Source organism: Adiantum capillus-veneris, chromosome 14, assembly GCF_014529385.1.
Source record: "Adiantum capillus-veneris isolate H3 chromosome 14, ASM1452938v2, whole genome shotgun sequence".
NCBI lineage: Eukaryota > Viridiplantae > Streptophyta > Polypodiopsida > Polypodiales > Pteridaceae > Adiantum > Adiantum capillus-veneris.
The window spans coordinates 115,682,412-115,702,908 of record NC_140944.1 but is presented as its reverse complement, the minus strand read 5'-3'; the positions used below and the strand labels follow the sequence as shown (position 1 = coordinate 115,702,908).

Sequence of the window (20,497 nt, the reverse complement as noted above, 5' to 3'; positions counted from 1 at the left end):
TTTCCTTTACTATCATTGTGAGAGTTTTGTGCTCTAGGTGTAGAAGAAGATTGAGAAGAAAAAGAATTACGGTATGCTTACCATTGGTCTTACCATTCTGTTGGTCTTGAGGGGTACTTGACTTGTTCTCCTTCGACTTGTTGTGCTTCATCTCTTGTGCTAGAGCGATTCTGATAGTGTCATTGTAGTCCGTAGGGTTGAAGACTTGCACATCAAACTTGATGTACTCATCTAACACAAAAAAGAAAGCCTTTTTTCATTTTGCATCCGATTTGCACAATTAAATGCCAATCTGCAAAATACAGTTAGAAAAAGACATTACAGGGGTGCCATTTTGCTTAAGACCACCCCAATCTTCTTTTAACCGATCTATGTACTGCGGTGGCATATGACTCCTGCCAAGCCTGATAACAATTAATGGCATCACCCGCTAGATACATGGCAGCAGTCAAAACTTTATTGCTGTTGGTTTTCTTGTTAGTCGCAAAGTAAGCATTGAAACCAAAAATGAATCACAGAAGCATCCATCTTACAATCATACTTACTAAACGTCAAATTCTCAATGACTGGATTGTTGGAGTCATCGTCTCTACCTGTGCTACGTGATGACTCGCGGGCTCCGTAAGTGGCTCAGAATTCGAGGAGAGTACCCTGTAGGACCAACTCCTGCATGCGTTGGTCCCTCTGCGCCTCTCGCTCTAACTCCATAGCCGCTCGCTTTTCTTCGGCCGCTATGCGTTGAACCTCGTATGCTTGCTCACGCTCCAGCTCCATAGCCGCTCGCTTTCTTCGGCCGTTATGCGTTGAGCCTTGCGTGCTTGCTCACGCTTGAGCTCCATAGCTACCCTTCTTTCTTCAACCACTATGCATTGAGCTTCGCGTGCTTGCTCACGCTCAAGCTCCATAGCTACCCTTCTTTCTTCACGATCTCTATCCATGGCGACATGTTGAGCCTCTTGTTGTAGCATCATCTCCATCATCGACTTAAGGGTCCATCGGGCTTGGTGGAATCCGTGGCGTAGACGGGGATGGGGGAGGATCGGGGAACAATCCTCCTGGTGTAGAGACACCTGTGTCTCCAATTCCACTCTCATCACTTCCACACAAAGTGTCACAAACTGCTCACGTGTCAAGTGTCATCAGCCAGTGTCAATTCCATTTTTGTTTATTTTCTCTTTCTTTGGGGAATTTCGTTTGTTTTATCTTTTGGAAACACCCCTCTGGAAATCTAACTGCCCTGCATTGCATAGCCAGTGTGGAACTGTTCAGAGAGAGTCCAAGCCTGAGGGCTAAAGAGCACTAAGGTCGGACAAGGACTATGGTTAGCAAAAGTGGGGTCATTGGCCAACCAAAGCGGAATCCTTTGCTACATAGGCTACATTTCAGTTCTGGGTGTGGCTGTAGTGTACAAAGAGGGTCAGATGACCTAGAAGAATGTAATGGCAGAAACTCCTAAATTTTAGGGACTGCTATTTTTGGACGGCAAAATGTCTTCGCGTCATTACGTGCAGTTTGACATGGGGATCGTTTTGTTACTCTGTGGCCAAGTCAACACAGGCTGCAGGTGAGATATTTTTAGACCCGAGGGTCTAAAGCGGGAAAATGCACAAATGAGTGACACTTGGCACTCTGAGGCCAGTTTACTACTTAAAGAGAAGGCAAAAACGTGATTTTTCAGCTGTGAGCTCGTTTTTGAGTGCTGTCACAAGTGGGAGAGCTTCAATGGAGTGTTGGCTTACCCTCTAAGTACAGTGAAGTGCAGGATGTCATGACCTGCACACCTCTCACTGCTCTCTCTCACCCCTATGGCAGTATGTTATGCCCCTCTAGTGGGCTTTTCAATTGACCAATGTACAATTGTGTGGGTTCATGCGCGATTGCCGAGGCAAGAGCCTCTTGCACAGGTACTGGATTAGCTAGCGGCTAATCCTCCGCAGGTACAGGTGATTCGGAGAGGTTTCACGTACGAAATCTCGTCCGATTCAAAGGGCAAGTAGCCCTACACGTGCGGGAGCTCGAGGTCTTGCTACAGATGCGACCGGCACGCGAAACGGAACCCAAAACAGGGAATTACAGCCTGCTGTGTATTTTTGCAGGTTTAGGGTTTTGGCCCTAAATGGACCCTAATACCCCCAAGAGGTTCGGGGATGCAAGGGGACCGCTGTACAGGTGATCTGGCGCATTTTCATGGCAGAAAACAGAGAATTCAGCGTGCTGCAGATTCTCGCCAGGTTTTGCAAAGTGTCCGTATGCGTCGGGAAAGTCATCTAATGCGTGGGGATACTGACTGTGAAGGGTCCTAGTACAGTTATGCTGCCGAAATCGAGCAAGAACAGAAGAAATTCAGCCCAGATTGTGCGGGGCAGCTTGTAGGGAACCACAACTTTTATTCCCTCTGTTGAAGAATAAAGAAATACTGAAAGGGGCGCCTATTTAGGGGCCAATCTAGTGTCTGACTCGCATACAGATGCATTCTAGCATCTGTATCCCATTCCCCTCTCTTGTGTCATTATAGCACAGGTAGAATAGACGACTAATAATGGGTGAAAGCTAAATCAAGGTTTGAAGTAAAGTCTACCGCCCTTTTTGAAGTTAACAGGCCGGTTACATCAAGTCAGTGAAGAACAGAGCAAACCCTCAGATCACGGCCGAGGGGCCTAAACCCTAAGAAGAACAAGTAACAGACCAACTTATGAGGACCCCGTCTGTCACAAGGCGGGCACCACATGCCAATAGAAAAGAACAGATTGAACAGACTTTTAGCACTTCAATAACAACTGAACTGAAAGAGAGACGACACGCAAAACGGAGTGGCGAAATTCCACCCCAGAGAGTATTAGCCCCAAACCTTGGCGCCCCTTTCGGTATTTCTTTATATTGCATCAACACAGTACGAGCCGGTACTCTAGACTTTGCACCTTCTCCAGGAAGCATGCCAGAAAATGAGCCCTAACCTCATATTTAAAGGCCCTTGGCCTGAAAAGCAGTTTTTCATGAAAAGCCTTTTAACTCAAAAGCATCTGGTGCAAAAGCAATGCCAAAAAGCTGCCAGCGTAAATCACGGAAATCCGTACAACTGCCACATCATCAACAAGCGCAAAACGCGGAAATCCATACAAGCTACCACGTCATCATGCCAACGCAATTTTCAAAAATCTGCCACGTCATCGGTTTTTGTGTGTATGCGGGTCCTGCTTTATTTTAATCCTTTATGTCACTTGGGGCCCCATCGGACGGGGTCCCCATAAGTTGGTAGGACTTCTTCTTCAGTTACTTCTTCTTCTTAGGGTTTAGGCCCCTCGGCCAGCATCTGCAAATTGGCTCCATTCTTTGGGGCTTTGACACGTCAGCAGTTTGTTACATCTCCCCTTCTTGAAAGAGAGTAATCATCCGCGATTACAACATATCTGCAAAACAACTCAAGTTAGCTCAAAAAATTCGGAGGAACATTCCGAGGGACAATCAATTTGCTCTTTTTATTAAGGAGTTAGCTTCTCCTTTCTACTCTTTTGATCAAGGAGTTAGCTTCTCCTTTCAGCTCTTTTGATCAAGGAGTTAGCTTCTCCTTTTGTCCAGATCGGAACTCTTGATATTCCGGCGTAGTAAAATTAGCCATCACAGCCAGACCGTACTAAACTTCCAAAAGTGTCTTGATGCACTAAAATTACATCCCAAGCAATCTCATCCAATCAAGAATACTCAGTAGTTGGCACATCACAATGCAACACAAATGCTCACATATGCATGTTACAAGACATAGAAACATAAAGTTGTCGATGAACACTCCTCCGGCATAACCTAATAAGGTCCGGGCCAAGAGATATTAAACGACTCCCTCATCACTCCTCCCACATAACCTAAAAAGGTCCGGGTCGGGAGATATAGAAGCCTTTTACAACCAAACGCCCACTGAGAGTAACCATTGCTCAGACTTCTTAATACTCCTCCCGCAAAACCATCTAGGTCTGGGCTAGGAGTCACAACAACAATTATTTTACAAGCATACAACCAAACGCTCCCCAGGCAACGGTCTGTGTCATCGGAGGTTTTAAAAAATACAACGAAACGCTCCCCAGGCATCGGCCTGCGTCGTTCCGAGGTTCATACAATACCAAAACAGTATCTGTCATTTCTCCACCCGGGAGTAAAATCACCAATTCTTGAAACCAGTATCAAACCACAGTCGAACAATTCCAATCGACACCAAAACAGGTTCAAAACAGATAGCATCCATTTTAAACAAATTTCAAATAGGATCACCAAACAAGTTCTCAGACAGATTTTAAACTTAAAAAGCAATCTCCACAACAGTCGAGCTCAAAAAGTCGACCGACTTTCCATCCTAGAACCTACACCAAAAATTAGGGTTAGGTTCATTCCATAAGGTCGTAGCCGAGCACAACATGGTCCATCAGCTCTTGGACAAACAATGTTTCTTTGACAGCGATGATAGTCCCAAGATAGCAATCATACTGAACCTCCAAGGTCATCTGCTCGTGAAGAGACATCTACAGAGAGATGTCGAGAAATTTCAAGTTATAATCTGCTAGGGTTTCCATGGCAAGCATTTCAGGATACCCCACTCTGCCAGAAGTTGCACTCCGAAGGAAGATGTCAAAAACCATATAACTTCAGGCAAAACAAAAAAAAAAAATCTTGAAAGCTTGCAAGTACTTGGAGTATGCTGCTTGTAGCTGTAGACATCAACATGTGCATGGCACTCCTTCTGAGAAAAACAATGACTTGAAACAAATCTGGATCCTTCTCTTGCAAGTGATCTTAATTGGCTTATACCCTGTAAGACATCAGCGGTGAAGACAAGGGCGCGCCCGATGCCCGATGAAGTAGGGGTGGGAGTGACTAATGAGTCCGGGTTGGAGGGCGAATGTAAGGTGCAGCGGAATGAATGTTTGTGCTTTGCTCAAGATGAGTGCTCCGAATTGTGCTCAAGGTTCCTTTTTGTTCTTATGGAAGGTAGAGCCTTCCGTTCTTAATGAGAGAGTGCTATGATCACAAACAAAGTGAATGGACATTGTGCGTGCAAGTGTATGAGACTGAGAGATAGAGAGAGAAGAGAGATACAACACCAGAGACGTTGTAAAACCCTCCTCCGAAGGCCCTACTCTCGCCGACGAGAATGGTCTACTTATGATTGCACAATCTGGTACAAATGGAATGCATGAGACTGATGCAAGTTTAGGCTATGTCGACGATGATGACGGGGATGACGAAGTCGACCTAAGGGTTGAAATCTACAATCTTTCTACTGCTATCCAAAAACGCTATGGGTTGAAATCTGTTGCGGGTCCAAAAACACTGATTTGGGGGCTGTTTTCTATGGATCTTTGTCGCTGAAAATTTGCAGGTTTAGGGCTGAACACTGAGGTTTCTGAGGGCTGAAAACTGATGGTCTTTCGGGCTGAATCTGCTACTTCCTTTAGGTTGAATCTTGATGGTCTTTATTGATGAAAAACGCTGCATGCTGAATCTGCAAAGGGGCTGAAATTGGGACCAAAAACGCTAGAGGCTGAAGTTCCAAAAAACGCTAGGCTGAGGTTTTTTGCTGGCGAGGATGCTGATGCAAAAACGCTATCTGTTGGGATTTTCTCGCGATGGTGTGATGATGCAAAACACGAGGCTGCGACGCTTTCCAAAAACGCTGGGAATGCTTGTGGATGGAAAATGCTAGAGATGGGGATCTTTGCTTGGAGGGAACCACCAAGGCTTGGTCTTGCTAAGAAGTTGTCTGCTGAGCTTGGCTCCTGTTGCCTCTTCTGCCAAATAGTGCTAGCTCTAGTTTGCTTATATACAAACTTAGAAAAATTGCCCTGCCTACTTTCCAACAAAAGTCACTTAAAAATAATAAGTAAAAAATGTCCAAAATAGGTAAAATAGGCTAAATGCACTGGAAAATTCCCCTAATGGAATTTGATGGATTCTGGTAGGAATACTGATGATTATGTTGTGTGCAACCAGAGGATATGCATCTACACTAAGTGACTGGGCATGCAAGGTCTACGAATAGACTCACAAAAGTGCCAGATCACTTCTAATCTAGACTGGCTAGACTGACTGAACCCTGATCATGTTGTAGCTTGTCCACCGATACATAAATCAATGTGTCACATGACATCCCCCTCCTTTTCAAAGTGAGGTACTGGTACCGAACTGTATGGCATCGAGGGAGATCGCCAATAGCATCCGGAATCCTGGAAGGGACTCTTCGCCGGCCCACTCTGATATGTGGGTCGTGTGGTACTTAAACTTCATAAAATGTCTGCAACGCTTGCTTTTTTGGGCCGCGCCAAAAGCAACACAAAGTCATCTTCAATGCTTCCACTTCGTCTATAGTCATGCTTCTTCCTTCTTCAAGAATCTCCATGGCTGAAAATTCCTGAAACCACTTCCAACACAAAAACATGAACATACCCATTCCATGTAAAGTGAGTGGAAAAAATCTTGTCTTCCTCAAAGATTGTGCATGCAATGTAGATGAACAATTCGACGGAGTACCAAACCGTTCACCACACACACGCAAACAATGAGATCGAATCTTGTCTTGCTGATCTAAATCAATCAACTGTGGCAATTCACAACGGAAATGCCCATGCTTGGTGCTCATACTTTCATGTGCTCTTTCTACAACTGTGTCGTGCCAAGGAAGAGACATGGAATGTGACTTCCTTGAATGCATAGTTTTTAGCTTTTCATGAACAATCTGCATACATTCGTGCTCATTCGTGAGTGAAACGTGCTCAACGTACAATATGTCATGCCTAGGAAAAGGGATCACATAAAGACGCTGATTAAAATACAGGAAACGATCACAAATGAAACACTCGAACAATGCGTGCGTATGAATCATGCGAACACATAACACTTGCTGTGAGGTTTCTTTGGACCTAGGCTCGAGAGCCAAGATCGGTTCTTCCTGAAGGGGTGCTTTGGACCTCGGCTCGAGAGCCAAGATCGATCCTTCATGATTGACCGAATCTGCAACGAGGTTAGCTTCGCTAGAAAAAGCATCAACTAACGCATCATCCTTGTGAAAAATCACATCATGATCATGCAAATCATCATGCTTGTGAGAAATCACATCTTGACCATGCAAATCATCATGCTTGTCATTGGCATCCAAATCATCATGCTTATCAATATCATTCAAATCATCATGCTTATCATCATCATTCAAATCATCATGCTTATCATAATCAATCAAATCATCATGCAAACCATTGTCATTCAATTCATCATGCTTGTCATTGTCATTCAAATCATCATGCTTCTCATAATCATGCAAGTCCTGTGTGTCATGCTTGGGAGAAGAAGAGACTGAGAGAGTCTCCGTCTCCTAAATCTCTTGCATCTGTGCCGGCACTTGAGAAAAGAGTTGCAAGAACTCTTGCATGTGTCGTTCACGTTGTTCTTGTCTCGCCTTTCTTTCTGCTTCTCTTTCTGCTTTGTCTTCTACGTGCCTGTGATCCATTTCTGCTTTTATTTTTGCGTGTCTGCGATTCATTTTTGCTATTCTTTCTGCACTTCTTGCTCTCGCGTTCTAAGTTCCTGTCCATAAACATCAGCTCCAAAGCCTCCATAGGAGTTAGTGCAATCCTTGATGTAGATGGGAAAGGGGAAGGGTCAGGTCAGAAAAACCTCCTAGTGGGGAAAATTCTTCTTCGCCTCTCTCATGCTCATCACCTCCAAGCGAAGTATCCATTCCGCTTCGAGTGATGACCATTCTGAAGTCGTGGGTTCTTGTGGGTTCGTGTGGTCTTGGGTTCTTAAGTTCACGAGGAACTTGGGTTCTTGCGTGTTCTTGGGTTCTTAAGTTCACGAGGAACTTGGGTTCTTGAGGGTCTTGAGGTTCTTGAGGTTTTCTTTCGCTTGCAAACCATGTTTGAGAAGGATCTTCTCTTCACCCGAGTTCTACTCCTTTCCGCGGGCGCACCCCTTGGCAGCCTTGCGCTCACACCAAGGTTGCTTTTTCCCACCTCACATCGATTGGCTGGCCGCTAAGTGCACGGTCCGCTCTCAATGAGTGAAAAGAGACACAAGGGGAGGCTGGACAAGCTCTTCTTTCCTGGGATTCCTGTCACTCTTCAAAAACACGATTAGGAATCGACACGCCCAAGCGAATTTGGGTTCGTGCGACCACAACAAGCAAAACAAAATTCTTGTGATTCTTGTGGTTCTTTCCTTGAGTGATACAGAACACTGCCAAAGCTCCGATATCACTGTAAGGTGCAGCGGAATGAATGTTTGCGCTTTGCTCAAGATGAGTGCTCCGAACTGTGCTCAAGGTTCCTTTTTGTTCTTATGGAAGGCAGAGCCTTCCGTTCTTAATGAGAGAGTGCTATGATCACAAACAAAGTGAATGAACACTGTGCTTGCAAGTGTATGAGACTGAGAGATAGAGAGAGAAGAGAGATACGACACTAGAGACGTTGTAAAACCCTCCTCCGAAGGCCCCACTCTCGTCGGCGAGAGTGGTCTACTTATGATTGCACAATCTGGTACAAATGGAATGCATGAGACTGATGCAAGTCTAGGCTATGTCGACGATGACGACGAGGATGACGAAGTCGACCTAAGGTTGAAATCTGCAATCTTTCTATTGCTGTCCAAAAACGCTATGAGCTAAAATCTGTTGCTAGTCCAAAAACACTGATTTGGGGGCTGTGTTCTATGGGTCTTTGTCGCTGAAATCTGCAGGTTTAGGGCTGAAAACTGAGGTTTCTAAGGGCTGAAAACTAATGGTCTTTCGGGCTAAATATGCTACTTCCTTTAGGGCTGAATCTTGATGGTCTTTACTGATGAAAAACGCTGCATGTTGAATCTGCAAAGGGGCTGAAATTGGGACCAGAAACGCTAGAGGCTGAAGTTCCAAAAAACGCTAGGCTGAGGTTTTCTGCTGGCGAGGATGCTGATGCAAAAACGCTATGTGCTGGGATTTTCTGGCGATGGTGTGATGATGCAAAGCGCCAGGCTGCGATGCTTTCCAAAAACGCTGGGAATGCTTGTGGATGGAAAACGCTAGAGATGGGGATCTTTGCTTGGAGGGAACCACCAAGGCTTTGTCTTGCTCAGAAGTTGCCTGCTGAGCTTGGCTCCTATTGCCTATTCTGCCAAATAGCGCTAGCTCTAGTTTGCTTATATACAAACTTAGCAAAATTGCCCTACCTACTTTCCAACAAAAGTCACTTAAAAATAATAAGTGAAAAATGTCAAAAATAGGTAAAGTAGGCTAAATGCACTGGAAAATTCCCGTGATGGAATCTGATGGATTTTGGTGGGAATACTGATGATCATGCTGTGTGCAACCAAAGGATATGCATCTACACTAAGTGATTGGGCATGCACGGTCTACGAATAGACTCACAAAAGTGCTAGATCACTTCTAATCTAGACTGACTGGACTGACTGAACCCTGATCATACTGTAGCTTGTCCACGGACACATAGGGTTCGATGTGTCACGTGACAGCAAAGATACCTCAAATAAAAATTCCAATAGCTCTATCTGCTCTTTTATAGGACCGGTATGCTTTCAGAAAAGCACACGCCTAATGCTCTGATACCACAGGCACGTGCCAATAGAAAAGAACAGAGTGAACAAACTTTTAGCACTTCAATAACAACTGAACTGAAAGAGAGAGACGACACGCGACACGGAGTGGCGGAATTTCACCCCAGAGAGTATTGGCCCCAAACCTTGGCGCCCCTTTAGGTATTTCTTTATATTGCATCAACACAGTACAAGCCGGTACTCTAGACTCTGGACCTTCTCCAGGAAGCATGCCAAAGAATGAGCCCTAACCTCATATTTAAAGGCCCTTGGCCTGAAAAGCAATTTTTCATGAAAAGCCTTTTAACTCAAAAGCATCTGGTGCAAAAGCAATGCCAAAAAGCTGCCCGCGCAAATCACGGAGATCCGTATAGCTGCCACGTCATCAGCCAACGCAAAACGCATAAATCCGTATAGCCTGCCACATCATCATGCCATCGCAATTTTTGAAAATCTGCCATGTCATCAGTTTTTGCGTGTATGCGGGTGCTGCGTTATTTTAATCCTTTATGTCACTTGGGGCCCCATCGGACGGGGTCCCCATAAGTTGCTAGGACTTCTTCTTCAGTTACTTGTTCTTCTTAGGGTTTAGGCCCCTCGGCCAACATCTGCAAATTGGCTCCATTCTTTAGGGCTTTGACACGTCAGCAGTTCGTTACACCGTCCAATGGGGCCGAAGTGACATAACGGATTAAAATAAAGCAAGATCCACACACACACTGAAAGACTACGTAGCAGCTAATGACGTGGCAGCTGTACGGAAAACCCAAAAATTGCATTGACATGATGACGTGGCAAATTGTACGGATTCCACGTTTTGCATTGATTGTTGGCGTGGCAGCTGTACGGAAAACCCAAAAATTGCATTGACATGATGACGTGGCAAATTGTACGGATTCCACGTTTTGCATTGATTGTGGGCGTGGCAGTTGTGCGGAATTTCATGATTTATGCTGGCGGCTTTTTGGCATTGCTTTTGGACCATAAGCTTTTAAGTTTGAAGGCTTTTCATGTAAACTGCTTTTGGGGCCTAGGGCCTTTAAATATGAGGCCATGGGCTCATTCTCTGAAATGAGCCGGCATGCTTCTGGACTAAGGTGCAGAGGATGGAGTAGCGCCTTGTGCTTTGATGATGCAATATAAAGAAATACAAAAAGGGGCGCCAAGGTTTGGGGCCAATACTCTCTGGGGTGGAATTCCGCCACTCCGTGTCGCGTGTCGTCTCTCTCTCTCTCTCTCAGTTCAGTTGTTATCGAAGAGCTAAAAGTATGTTCAGTCTGTTCTTTTCAATTGGCACGTGGTGCCCGTCTTGTGACAAAGTATCCATTCCGCTTCTGGTGATGACCATGCACTGAGTACATGGGTACTTGGGGTACTTGGGTTCTGGGTACTTGGTACGGCTTGCAATCTACGTTTAAGAAGGCTTTTCTCTTACCCAAGCTCAACTTCTTCCTGCAAATGCACCCATTGGCGGCCTTGCGCTCACACCAAGGTTTCTTTTTTCCCACCTCACGTCAACTATCCTGCCGCTAAGTGCAAGGTCCGCTCTCCATGAGTGGAAAAGAGGAACGAGGGGAGTCTGGACAAGCCCTTCTTTTTTGGGTTACCTGCCACTCTTCAAAAACACAGATTAGGGATCGACACGCACAAGGAGTCTTGGGTTACATGCGATCACAACAAGCAAAAAAAAGTATGTGGTTCTTTGTGCTTCTTTCCTTGAGTGATGATATCGGACACTGCCAAAGAGCTCTGATACCAATGTAATGTGCAACGGAAGTAAATGATGGTGTAAGCTCAGGATGAGTGATCAGTGTGCTCAAAATTCCTTTTACCGAAGGGAAGGGCGAGCCTTGACTCAATGAGAGATTGTGCAATTACCAAAACAAGAGAGTGGAAAACTGAGAAAGAAAGTGATGTGAGTGATAGAGAGATAGAAGATATGACACCAGATGGGGTCCCAAACCCCCCTCCAAGGGCCCCCTCTCTAGTAGAGAGGTATTAGTTTAGATTGGACAAAGTCTGGTACAATGGTTCTAAATGCTGTAATGCTTGATGACGACGATGTCGACGACAATGATGATGACGATGGTGATGACAGTGATGACGACGATGACGAGGCCGATGACGATGTCGAGGCTAATGGGCTGAAATCTGAAAACGCTACTGATGTTAATAGGATACTGCAAGTGCGGCGAGGCTAAGGGCTGATTTGCTCTCGTCGGTGACGACGATGGCTGAAAACTGGAAATGCTGATATGGCCGAGTCGGAAAGGGTGACTGCGATAGGACTATGGCTGTCAGCTGAGGTCCTAATGCAGGGAGCCAATGATGAAGCAAAAACGCTGCTGCTGCTGGAAATGCTGAGCAAAACGCTGGTCCTTGCTGATAATAACGCCAGAAGCTGCTGAGCACTACGGGTATGGCGGGTGCTGAGGGTACTGTTGCTCCCTTTTCTGTCTTCTGCCTTTTTATAGCGCCCAAGGCCTCCTTATATAGGTGCCAAGGACTGGGTCGAGCAGCCTCCTTGATGCCCACGATTTGGGAACTGAAATTAAAATGCTTGCAAGAGGTAGTTCACGCGCAGTTTGGGAAAAAAGCTTCTGTGAGGTGAAAATGCTTATGCTGCTAGTGCTAATGGGTTGTGCAATTAGAGGGTATGCAGCTACAAGTGCCTGGACATGCATGTCTTGCGTACAGGCTCACAAAGGTGCCAGAACACTTCCTAGGCTGACCTAAACCCTAGAAATAGGAGTTACAGCTTGTCCACATGCACATAGGGTTGATGTGTACGTTACACGAAGCATGCTAGATAATGAGCCCTTGCCACATATTTAAAGGCTCTTGGCTTGAAAAGCAATGTACATAAAAAGCTACAAACTCTAAAAGCATCTAGTCCAAAAACTGGCGCTTAAAAGCTGTCACGCTAATCACGGAAAGCTGTATGTCTGTCACGTCAGCAAGCTGCAACGCAATTCGCAGAAGTCCGTACAGGCTGCCACATGGCACTATCGGTGCAAATTGTGGGGCGTCCATACAGCTACACATCATCATCCTTCACGCAAGAATTTCAATGTGTATATTGGTCCTGCTTTATTCAAATGTCTTGTGTCACTAGGGCCCCATCGGACAGGGTCCCATAAGTTGGTAAAACTTTTGTTGCTGCTGCTGCTTCTTAGGGTTTATGCCCCTTTGCCACGATCTGCAGGTTGGCTCCGTTCTTCAATGGCTTGACACGTTAGCAATATCTGACATTGACCTCGCAATTACTCTATATCTGCAAAACAACTCAAGTTAGCTCAAAAATCTTTGAGGGATATTCCAAGGCACAATCAGTTTTCCCATTCCAGATCGGAGCTCTTGATATTCCGACGCAGTAAAATTAGCCATCACACCCAGACCGCGTTGATCAATAACGGGTGTCTCGATGCACCAATAATTACATACCCACGCAATCTCACCCAATTAGGAATATTCAATGGTTGGCACATCACAATGCAACACAAATGCTCACATATGCATGTTACAAGACATAGAAACATACAATCGCCGATGAATATACCCCCCCCGCGCCGCAAATAACCATCCCGGTTTGTTCCATGAGCTTGTCAACGACTCCCTCATCACTCCTCCCGCAAATAACCTAAATAGGTCCGGCCATGAGATATAGAGGCCTTTTACAACCAAACGCTCCCCGAACCACAGCCTGCGTCGCTTGGAGGTGTTGAGAGTAACCACTGCTCATACTTTTTAATACTTCTCTCGTACATAACCATCCAAGTCCGGGCCATGAGTAAATGCAGCAATTTTCAAGCAATACTCCATTCGATGGTTTTGTGAGCATAACCCTCTCATTGATTGGGCGAAAAATACGTTCACTTTCAATGCCAAAAGTGACTCTCCCATTGTCATTCGTGGAGAGCAAGTTGTTCATTCTTCATCTCTCATTTCTAATGTGCAGGCGAAGATTGAAAAGAATCAGGAGAAGGAGACTCTCTCAGTCTTTTCTTCTCCAAAGCACGACACACATGATTTGATTGATAATGATAAGCATGATGATTTGCATGATCAAGATGTGATTATTCACGAGCATGATGATTTGCATGATATAGATGTGATTACTCACGAGCATGATGATTTGCAGGATAAAGATGTGATTGTTCAAAAGGATGATGGTTGAGTTGATACTTTGTCTAGTGAAGCTAACCTCATTGCAGATTCCATCAATCACGAAGAACCAGTCTCGGCTCTCGAGCCGAGGTCCCAAGAACCTCCACAGGACGTATTATGTGTACAAATGATTCGTCAATACGCATTGTTTGAGTGTTTCATTCGTGATGCTTTCCTGTATTTTAGTCACTGTCCTTATGTGATCCCTTTTCACAGGCATGCTATATTGCACGATGAACACAATTCACTCATGAATGAGCACGGATGTATACGGATTACTCATGAAAAGATGAAATGTTTGTAGCCAAGCAATTCACATTCCATGTCTCTTCCTTGGCATGACACGGTATCAAAAAGAGCACAAGAAGGATTGAACATCAAGCATTGGCATTTCCATTGTCTTTTGCCACAGTTGCTTGATTTAGATCAGAAAGTCAAGATTCGACTCCATTGTTTGCGTGTGTTTGATGAACAGTTTGACACTCCGTCACTTTGTTCATCTGAATTGCATGCATAGTTTTTTCGAAGGAATAGTATTTTTCCAGTCACTTTACATGGAATGGGTATGTTCATGTTTTTGTGTTGAAAGTGGTTTCAGGAATTTTCATCCTCAGAGATATACTTGAAGAAGGTAAACGCATGACTATAGACGAAGTTGAAGCATTGAAGGAGCCACAGATAACTTTGTGTCGCTTTTGGCGCGGCCCAAAGAAGCAAGCTTTGCAGACCTTTATGAAGTTCAAGTATCGCATGACCCTCGCATTAGAGTGGGCCGGCGAAGAGTCCTTCCCAAGATTCCAGACGCTGTTGGCGATCTTCCTCGACGCCATACAATTTGTTACCAGTACCTCACTTTGAAAAGGAGGGGAATCGCGTGCACATCTAACCCTATGTGTACGTGGACAAGCTACTTCATGACATGGGTTCAGTTCAGTTAGATAAGGAAGTGTTCTGACACTTTTGTGAGTGTTCGCACCGTGCATGTCCAGGCACTTAGAGTAGATGCATATCCTCTGGTTGCACACAGCATGACCATCAGATTACCATCAAACCCATTAGGAGCATTTTTACAGTGCATAGACCTATTTTCCCTATTTTAGCCAATTTTCATTTCTTATTTTTAAGTGACTTTTGTTGGAAACTAGGTAGGGCAAACTTTGCAAGTGAATATATAAGAAACCCTAGCGCTAGCACTTTTTGGTAGAAGAGGCAGCAGGACCAGACATCCAATAGGCACCTTCTCAGCAAGACCTTCCACGGCGATAAACCTAGCGTTTTCAGCCTACAGACAGCCTAGCGTTTTTGCATCAATCCATCCCCTGGCGTTTTTGCATTGCAGATCAGCCCCGACGACAGCAAGACATGCATCAGCACAGAATCAGCCCTAGCGTTTTGGATCAGCAGGACCACTCAACGTTTTGCAGATCCTTCGCGAAAAAACACCCAGAAGCATTAGCGTTTTCAATTTTTAGCATCAAGACACCGCAACAGAAGTCCCAAACCTCGAAGATCTCACCTTCCCGCAGCAGATTCTCGCCGCACGATCTGATCAGCCAGCGTTTGCAAATTCAGCCCGGAAAACGCAGAAATTTCAGAATCTACGTTTTCAGCGTGTCGTCGTCGCATCGTCGCCATCGACATAGAGTCAGAATTCAGCAGATACAAGATTTGCAGATTTCAGCCCTTAGCGTTTTCAGATTTCAGCCCATCTCATCTTCGTCCTCATCGTCGTCGACATCGTCGGCAAGTCCACAACATTGTAGAGATTTGTGCAATCAATAGTAGACCGCTCTCGCCATAGAGAGTGGGGCCTTCAGAGGAGGGTTTGACAACATTCTGGAGTCGTATTCTTCTCTCTCTATCTCTCACTCTCAGTACCTTCATTCACAGTGTTTATCCACTTTGTTTGTGATCACTTGCACTCTCTCACTAAAGGAACGGAAGGCTCTCCCTTTTGTAAGTAAAAGGAACCCTTGAGCACAGTTCGGAGCACTCATCTTGAGCAAAGTTCAACAATCACTTCCGCTACACCTTACAGTCAACGTCCCAGGCTTTTGGCCTCAAGAAAACACAGCACTTTCCCAAGGCTCATGTGTCTGCGTGTCACGTGACACATCCAGCCCTATGTGTCCGTGGACAAACTACACCATAACAGGGTTTCTATCACGTCCAGTCGGTCTAGAGTAGAAGTGATCTGGCACTTTTGTGAGTCTATTCGTAGACCGTGCATGCCCAGTCACTTAGTATAGATGCATATCCTCTAGTTGCACACAGCATGATCATCAGTATTCCCATCAGAATCCATTAGAATCAGTTAGGGGATTTTTCCAATGCATTTAGCCTATTTTACCTATTTTTGGTTGCACACAGCATGATCATCAGTATTCCCATCAGAATCCATTAGAATCAGTTAGGGGATTTTTCCAGTGCATTTAGCCTATTTTACCTATTTTTGACATTTTTCACTTATTAATTTAAGTGACTTTCCAACAAAAGTAGGTAGGGCAACTTGGGTAAGAAAATATATAAGCAAACCAAGGTTAGCCCTAAACAGCATATGAGCAAGGAGAACAGCAGGCCATTGGCGACACGTTCCCCCCTCTCCCAGCAGACTCTCCAAGATCCCCTTGGCGACCCCATCACCCATCAGCCCTAGCGTTTTGCATCATCGCTAGCATCTCCATTGCCCTGACGTTTTCAGCCTTGACCCGCAGCAGATAAGCCAGCGTTTTCAGCCCTAAAAACAGCAGCCCTCAACGTTTTTGTCAAGCAAATTCAGCATCCAAAAACGCAGCAAAACTCAGCATTTTTTCAGCCCCAAACCTGCGTTTTTCAGCAACACAAGATCAGCCTCGAAATCAGTGTTTTCCATCGCAGCAGATTTCAGCAGTTAGCGTTTTTGGACAGCAGTCAGAAGCTTCCAGTTTCAGCCCCGTTGTCGGTCTTGCCATTCCTGTCACCACCATCGACATAGCCTAGATCTGCATCAGTTTTATGCATCATCATTGTACCCGTTTGTGCAATCAATCGTAGACCACTCTCGCCAATGAGAGTGGGGCCTTCGGAGGAGGGTTTTACGTCGTCTCTGGTGTCGTATCTCTCTTCTCTCTATCTCTGTCTCATACACTTGCACGCATAGTGTCCACTCACTTTGTTCGTGATCATAGCACTCTCCATTAAGAACGGAAGGCTCTCCCTTCCATAAAAACTAAAAGGAACCTTGAGAAAATATGGATCACTCATCTTGAGAAAGAACAACATTCATTCCCGCTACACCTTACACTACGGGCATACTCGAGAGCAGCAAGCATCTGGATAATAGCCCCACATACATAGCCAAGGGCACCCATGAAGCTAAGTATTGTTCCATGAAGCTTCTTACACTATTTTAATTGAATAGTCTCAAAAGTATTAACTACACACTGTCATTTCTGTGACATTTTCCTTTTCTACCAAGCCTCGCCAGCGACATCATCAGTGTGCTCTTCATACTTTGCGGTACATCTCTAGCACCTTCAAGTATGGCATATTCTACGGTCGCTCCAAAGGTTGCACATTGCAATAGTTGTGTGACTCAAATTGGGCTGGTAACCCAAATTCTCAACACTCTACAACACTCGTAGTTTCACACTTGGCTCGGGACCTATTTCAAGCAGCAACCTAGACTTCCGCTTTCATCAATAGAAGCGCAGAACATAGCAGCTTGTTTCCTAAGGCATATGGCTTCAGAGATTACATAAGGAGTTGGGATTTCCACAAATTACTGCCACACTTCTTTGTGTAACGACTAGAACTGCATTGCTACTACAAAGAGCCTAGTGTTTCATGCTCGAACCAAGCATATAGAAGTTGAGTACCACTATGTTTGGGAGAGGGTTTTGGAAAGAGGTCTTTCATCAAAGTATTGTCCTATAGTGGAATTTGCAACATACATCTTCACAAAGGTTGTTCCTCAAAGGACTTTCTCATATCACCTTCACCTTCTATGTGTTATTTCAGCGGAGGGGGCTGTTAAAGTTTCATCCCCGCTCCTTCATGGATTTCGGCATTCTTGCATGGCTGGTGATCTTCCCAAGCTAGCCACCCGCTACATTGCATGTAGATCGCATGATCAGACCTTCTCGGCAGTTCTGACTAGTCGTTTTTGGACTCGAGTTGGGGTTTCCCATTTTTGCCCATTTTTATGGGGTTTTCAAGTGTTGCTCTCATTTGTGCTTTTGAGTTGCAAAGTTTAGTGGTTCTCTCTCTCTCTCTCTCTCTCTCTCTCTCTCTCTCTCTCTCTCTCTCTCTCTCTCTCTCTCTCTCTCTCTCTCTCTCTCTCTCTCTCTCTCTCTCTCTCTCTATCCCCTAGACACGCGCACAAACACATGGTATGTTTCCATCTATTGCTTTCAATTACTCTCTATTACAGCTACGGCTTATCAACTTTGGGGTGATCTATATGCTTTCTGTGGACCCTATCAGAAGTGGCATTGGAAAGTGGATGGGAGAAGCCTGACAAGAATAGCGCAGGTGCAAGTATGCCTCTCCTCTACAATAGACGACCAATAAACCTACCTCTCAAAAACAATAGGAGTGATTTGGGGACACCATGGTTGACCTTGTCCCTAAGTTTACAGTCCTTACAGCTCTCAAAGGCTTTCTTCTAACAAGAAAGCAACCTGTTGCAAAACATCATCTTCTCTATGAAAGTCCATCCCCTCAAGAAACTTCAATGCCCTCTCAAAGTAAGACAAGTGGGCTAGCAACTGGCCAGCATATATAATCCATTTTGCCAAAGTGATTGGGACACCATGGCTAACCTGTTGCTAAGCTTACACTCGTTACAGCTCTCAAAGGCTTTCTACTAACACGAAAACAACTTGTTGCAAAACATCATTTTCTCTATCCTCTAAAGAAACTTTAATGCCTTCTCAAACTTGTACCTGTCAAATAAGCGTTGGTGAGCCGCAGACGCGTCATCAATGGTTGGAATTTCTCCATTGATTCTTGGTACATGCTGTATTACAACAACAAAAATAACTTATCAATTCAATAACTTTAGCACAGCAAAGGTTGCGTCAAGCATGTTGAAGGTATAACCAATGGCTTACAGGAACAGAGTCCATATGAGTCAATCTCCTTCCGACTTCACCATCATAAGTAGCAAAATCCTCTGAAAATTCAGGTACCCCATCATCTTCACTCTCTTGTCCAGAATCATATTCACAAGCTGATGTTGAGTCATAATCATTCTGAGCTGACCAGGTATCTGATACAAAAATCCAGCAGTTCCTTGTTCAAAAAAACAAATTCCCTTGACTGTACAAGACTAGAACAAAACATACTGCACAGAATGTGTCCATCCTACAGTAACAAGTAATGCTCGACACTACCCATTTGGAGCTAGAGGAACCAAAAAAATTCCTATGATGTTGATATTCAGCTAGAAATATGTGTAAAACCTGCGAAGGGTCCAGCCCACTCGCACCAGTCTTGTGCTTTCTCAGAGCCCTCAGCTGCTAGCTCCTCTTGTAAGGCATGTGCAATCAGCTCATCATTTTCAACAGAACTGTAGCCCCGGACGGTGTAAGATTCTCCAGGCTGTACGAACTCTGTACGCGCATGGTCATTTGTCTGAACACTTGTTCTGCCCACTCCTGCACTAGAATACCCGGAGTAACCCTCAAGCAAGTCGTGAAGGCCCCATCGTACTAAAAGTGGGTCATCAGTTACCATCGCTCTTCTCACAAAAGAATTCACAGCGTGATTCTTTCTGCTAGTCTTTAATTCAAAAGCTTCTTCACCAGAAAATTTGTGTGCTTGGTACCAAAAAATCTGTGGTTGATTCCAGACCAAGAAAGGGACAATAAGAAAATCTCACAGACGAGCTCTCTCTCTCTCTCTCTCTCTCTCTCTCTCTGAGTGGCGAAAACACACACACACACACACACACACACACACACACAAACGCAAATTCGGGAAAACAGAGTGAGCGTACGCGCACCTGATAAGCTGAAAGAGGCGCAGCACGCAATGACGCCTGCTTGGCGTGGGTGTGTGTGTGTGTGTGTGTGTGTGTGTGTGTGAGAGAGAGAGAGAGAGAGAGAGGAGAGACGACGCCCCGGAGATTGCTTTTGCCTTCTACGGAATTGCCGATGACGTGTCTCTGTGTAATATTTTTGGCTTCCTTAACGATACAAACGTTTCGAATAATGAAGTACGGAAGGTTCACACACCCATGTGACACGAAAGAAATTGGGATCTCCGACTCCATTTGGTCGAGAGTGTCATACCTAGAGGTGTATCTATATTTGGCGAGGTATGAGTCACCCTAACAAAACCGACTCAAAAGTGGCTTGCGCAATAGTGGTGGCACCGCTCCACTGGTCGCGGACGAGTGGATTTGAACTCAAACTACCACACTTCTAAAGTAGGGAGGCAAAGAGCAAAATAAGAGTTGAGAAATACAGAGAAAGAAAAGGACATGATGTAAAAATATATGGCCAATCATGCTTCCCATTTTGTGGCACATTGAGGGTCCCCAATCGTCCATCTTTGTGCCTCAAGACGGGGATGAAGGCATTGAGTGCACGAAACTAGGGCTCATACCACAAAATGTGCAGCATCCTTGAACCCTCCAAGGCTTTCTACTTATCAATAGCAAAACATTGACACGTCAGCAATCCAAGTTTAGCAGACCACAAGATACACAAGCTTAGGTGTGAGACGTGGTGTTCAACGCAAGCATTTAGTTTTAACTGCTCTTGGATACACAAGCTTAGGT

General features: G+C 44.9%; 1 protein-coding gene across 2 annotated transcripts in view; it reads right to left on the bottom strand.

Moving 5' to 3' along the window:
- LOC147442987 (OVARIAN TUMOR DOMAIN-containing deubiquitinating enzyme 12-like) overlaps positions 1-19,850 on the bottom strand; it is a 68,916-nt gene extending 49,066 nt beyond the window's left edge. For both annotated transcript variants that reach the window (XM_086528946.1, XM_086528947.1), the window contains exons 1-4: positions 19,718-19,850; positions 19,176-19,548; positions 18,825-18,982; positions 18,657-18,730 (exon numbers count right to left, since the gene is read on the bottom strand). In XM_086528946.1, coding sequence (XP_086385072.1) covers positions 18,657-18,730; positions 18,825-18,982; positions 19,176-19,449 — 506 coding nt within the window. In that variant the 5' untranslated portion in view covers positions 19,450-19,548; positions 19,718-19,850. The remainder of the gene's footprint in view (positions 1-18,656; positions 18,731-18,824; positions 18,983-19,175; positions 19,549-19,717) is intronic.
- Positions 19,851-20,497: the final 647 nt, after the last annotated feature.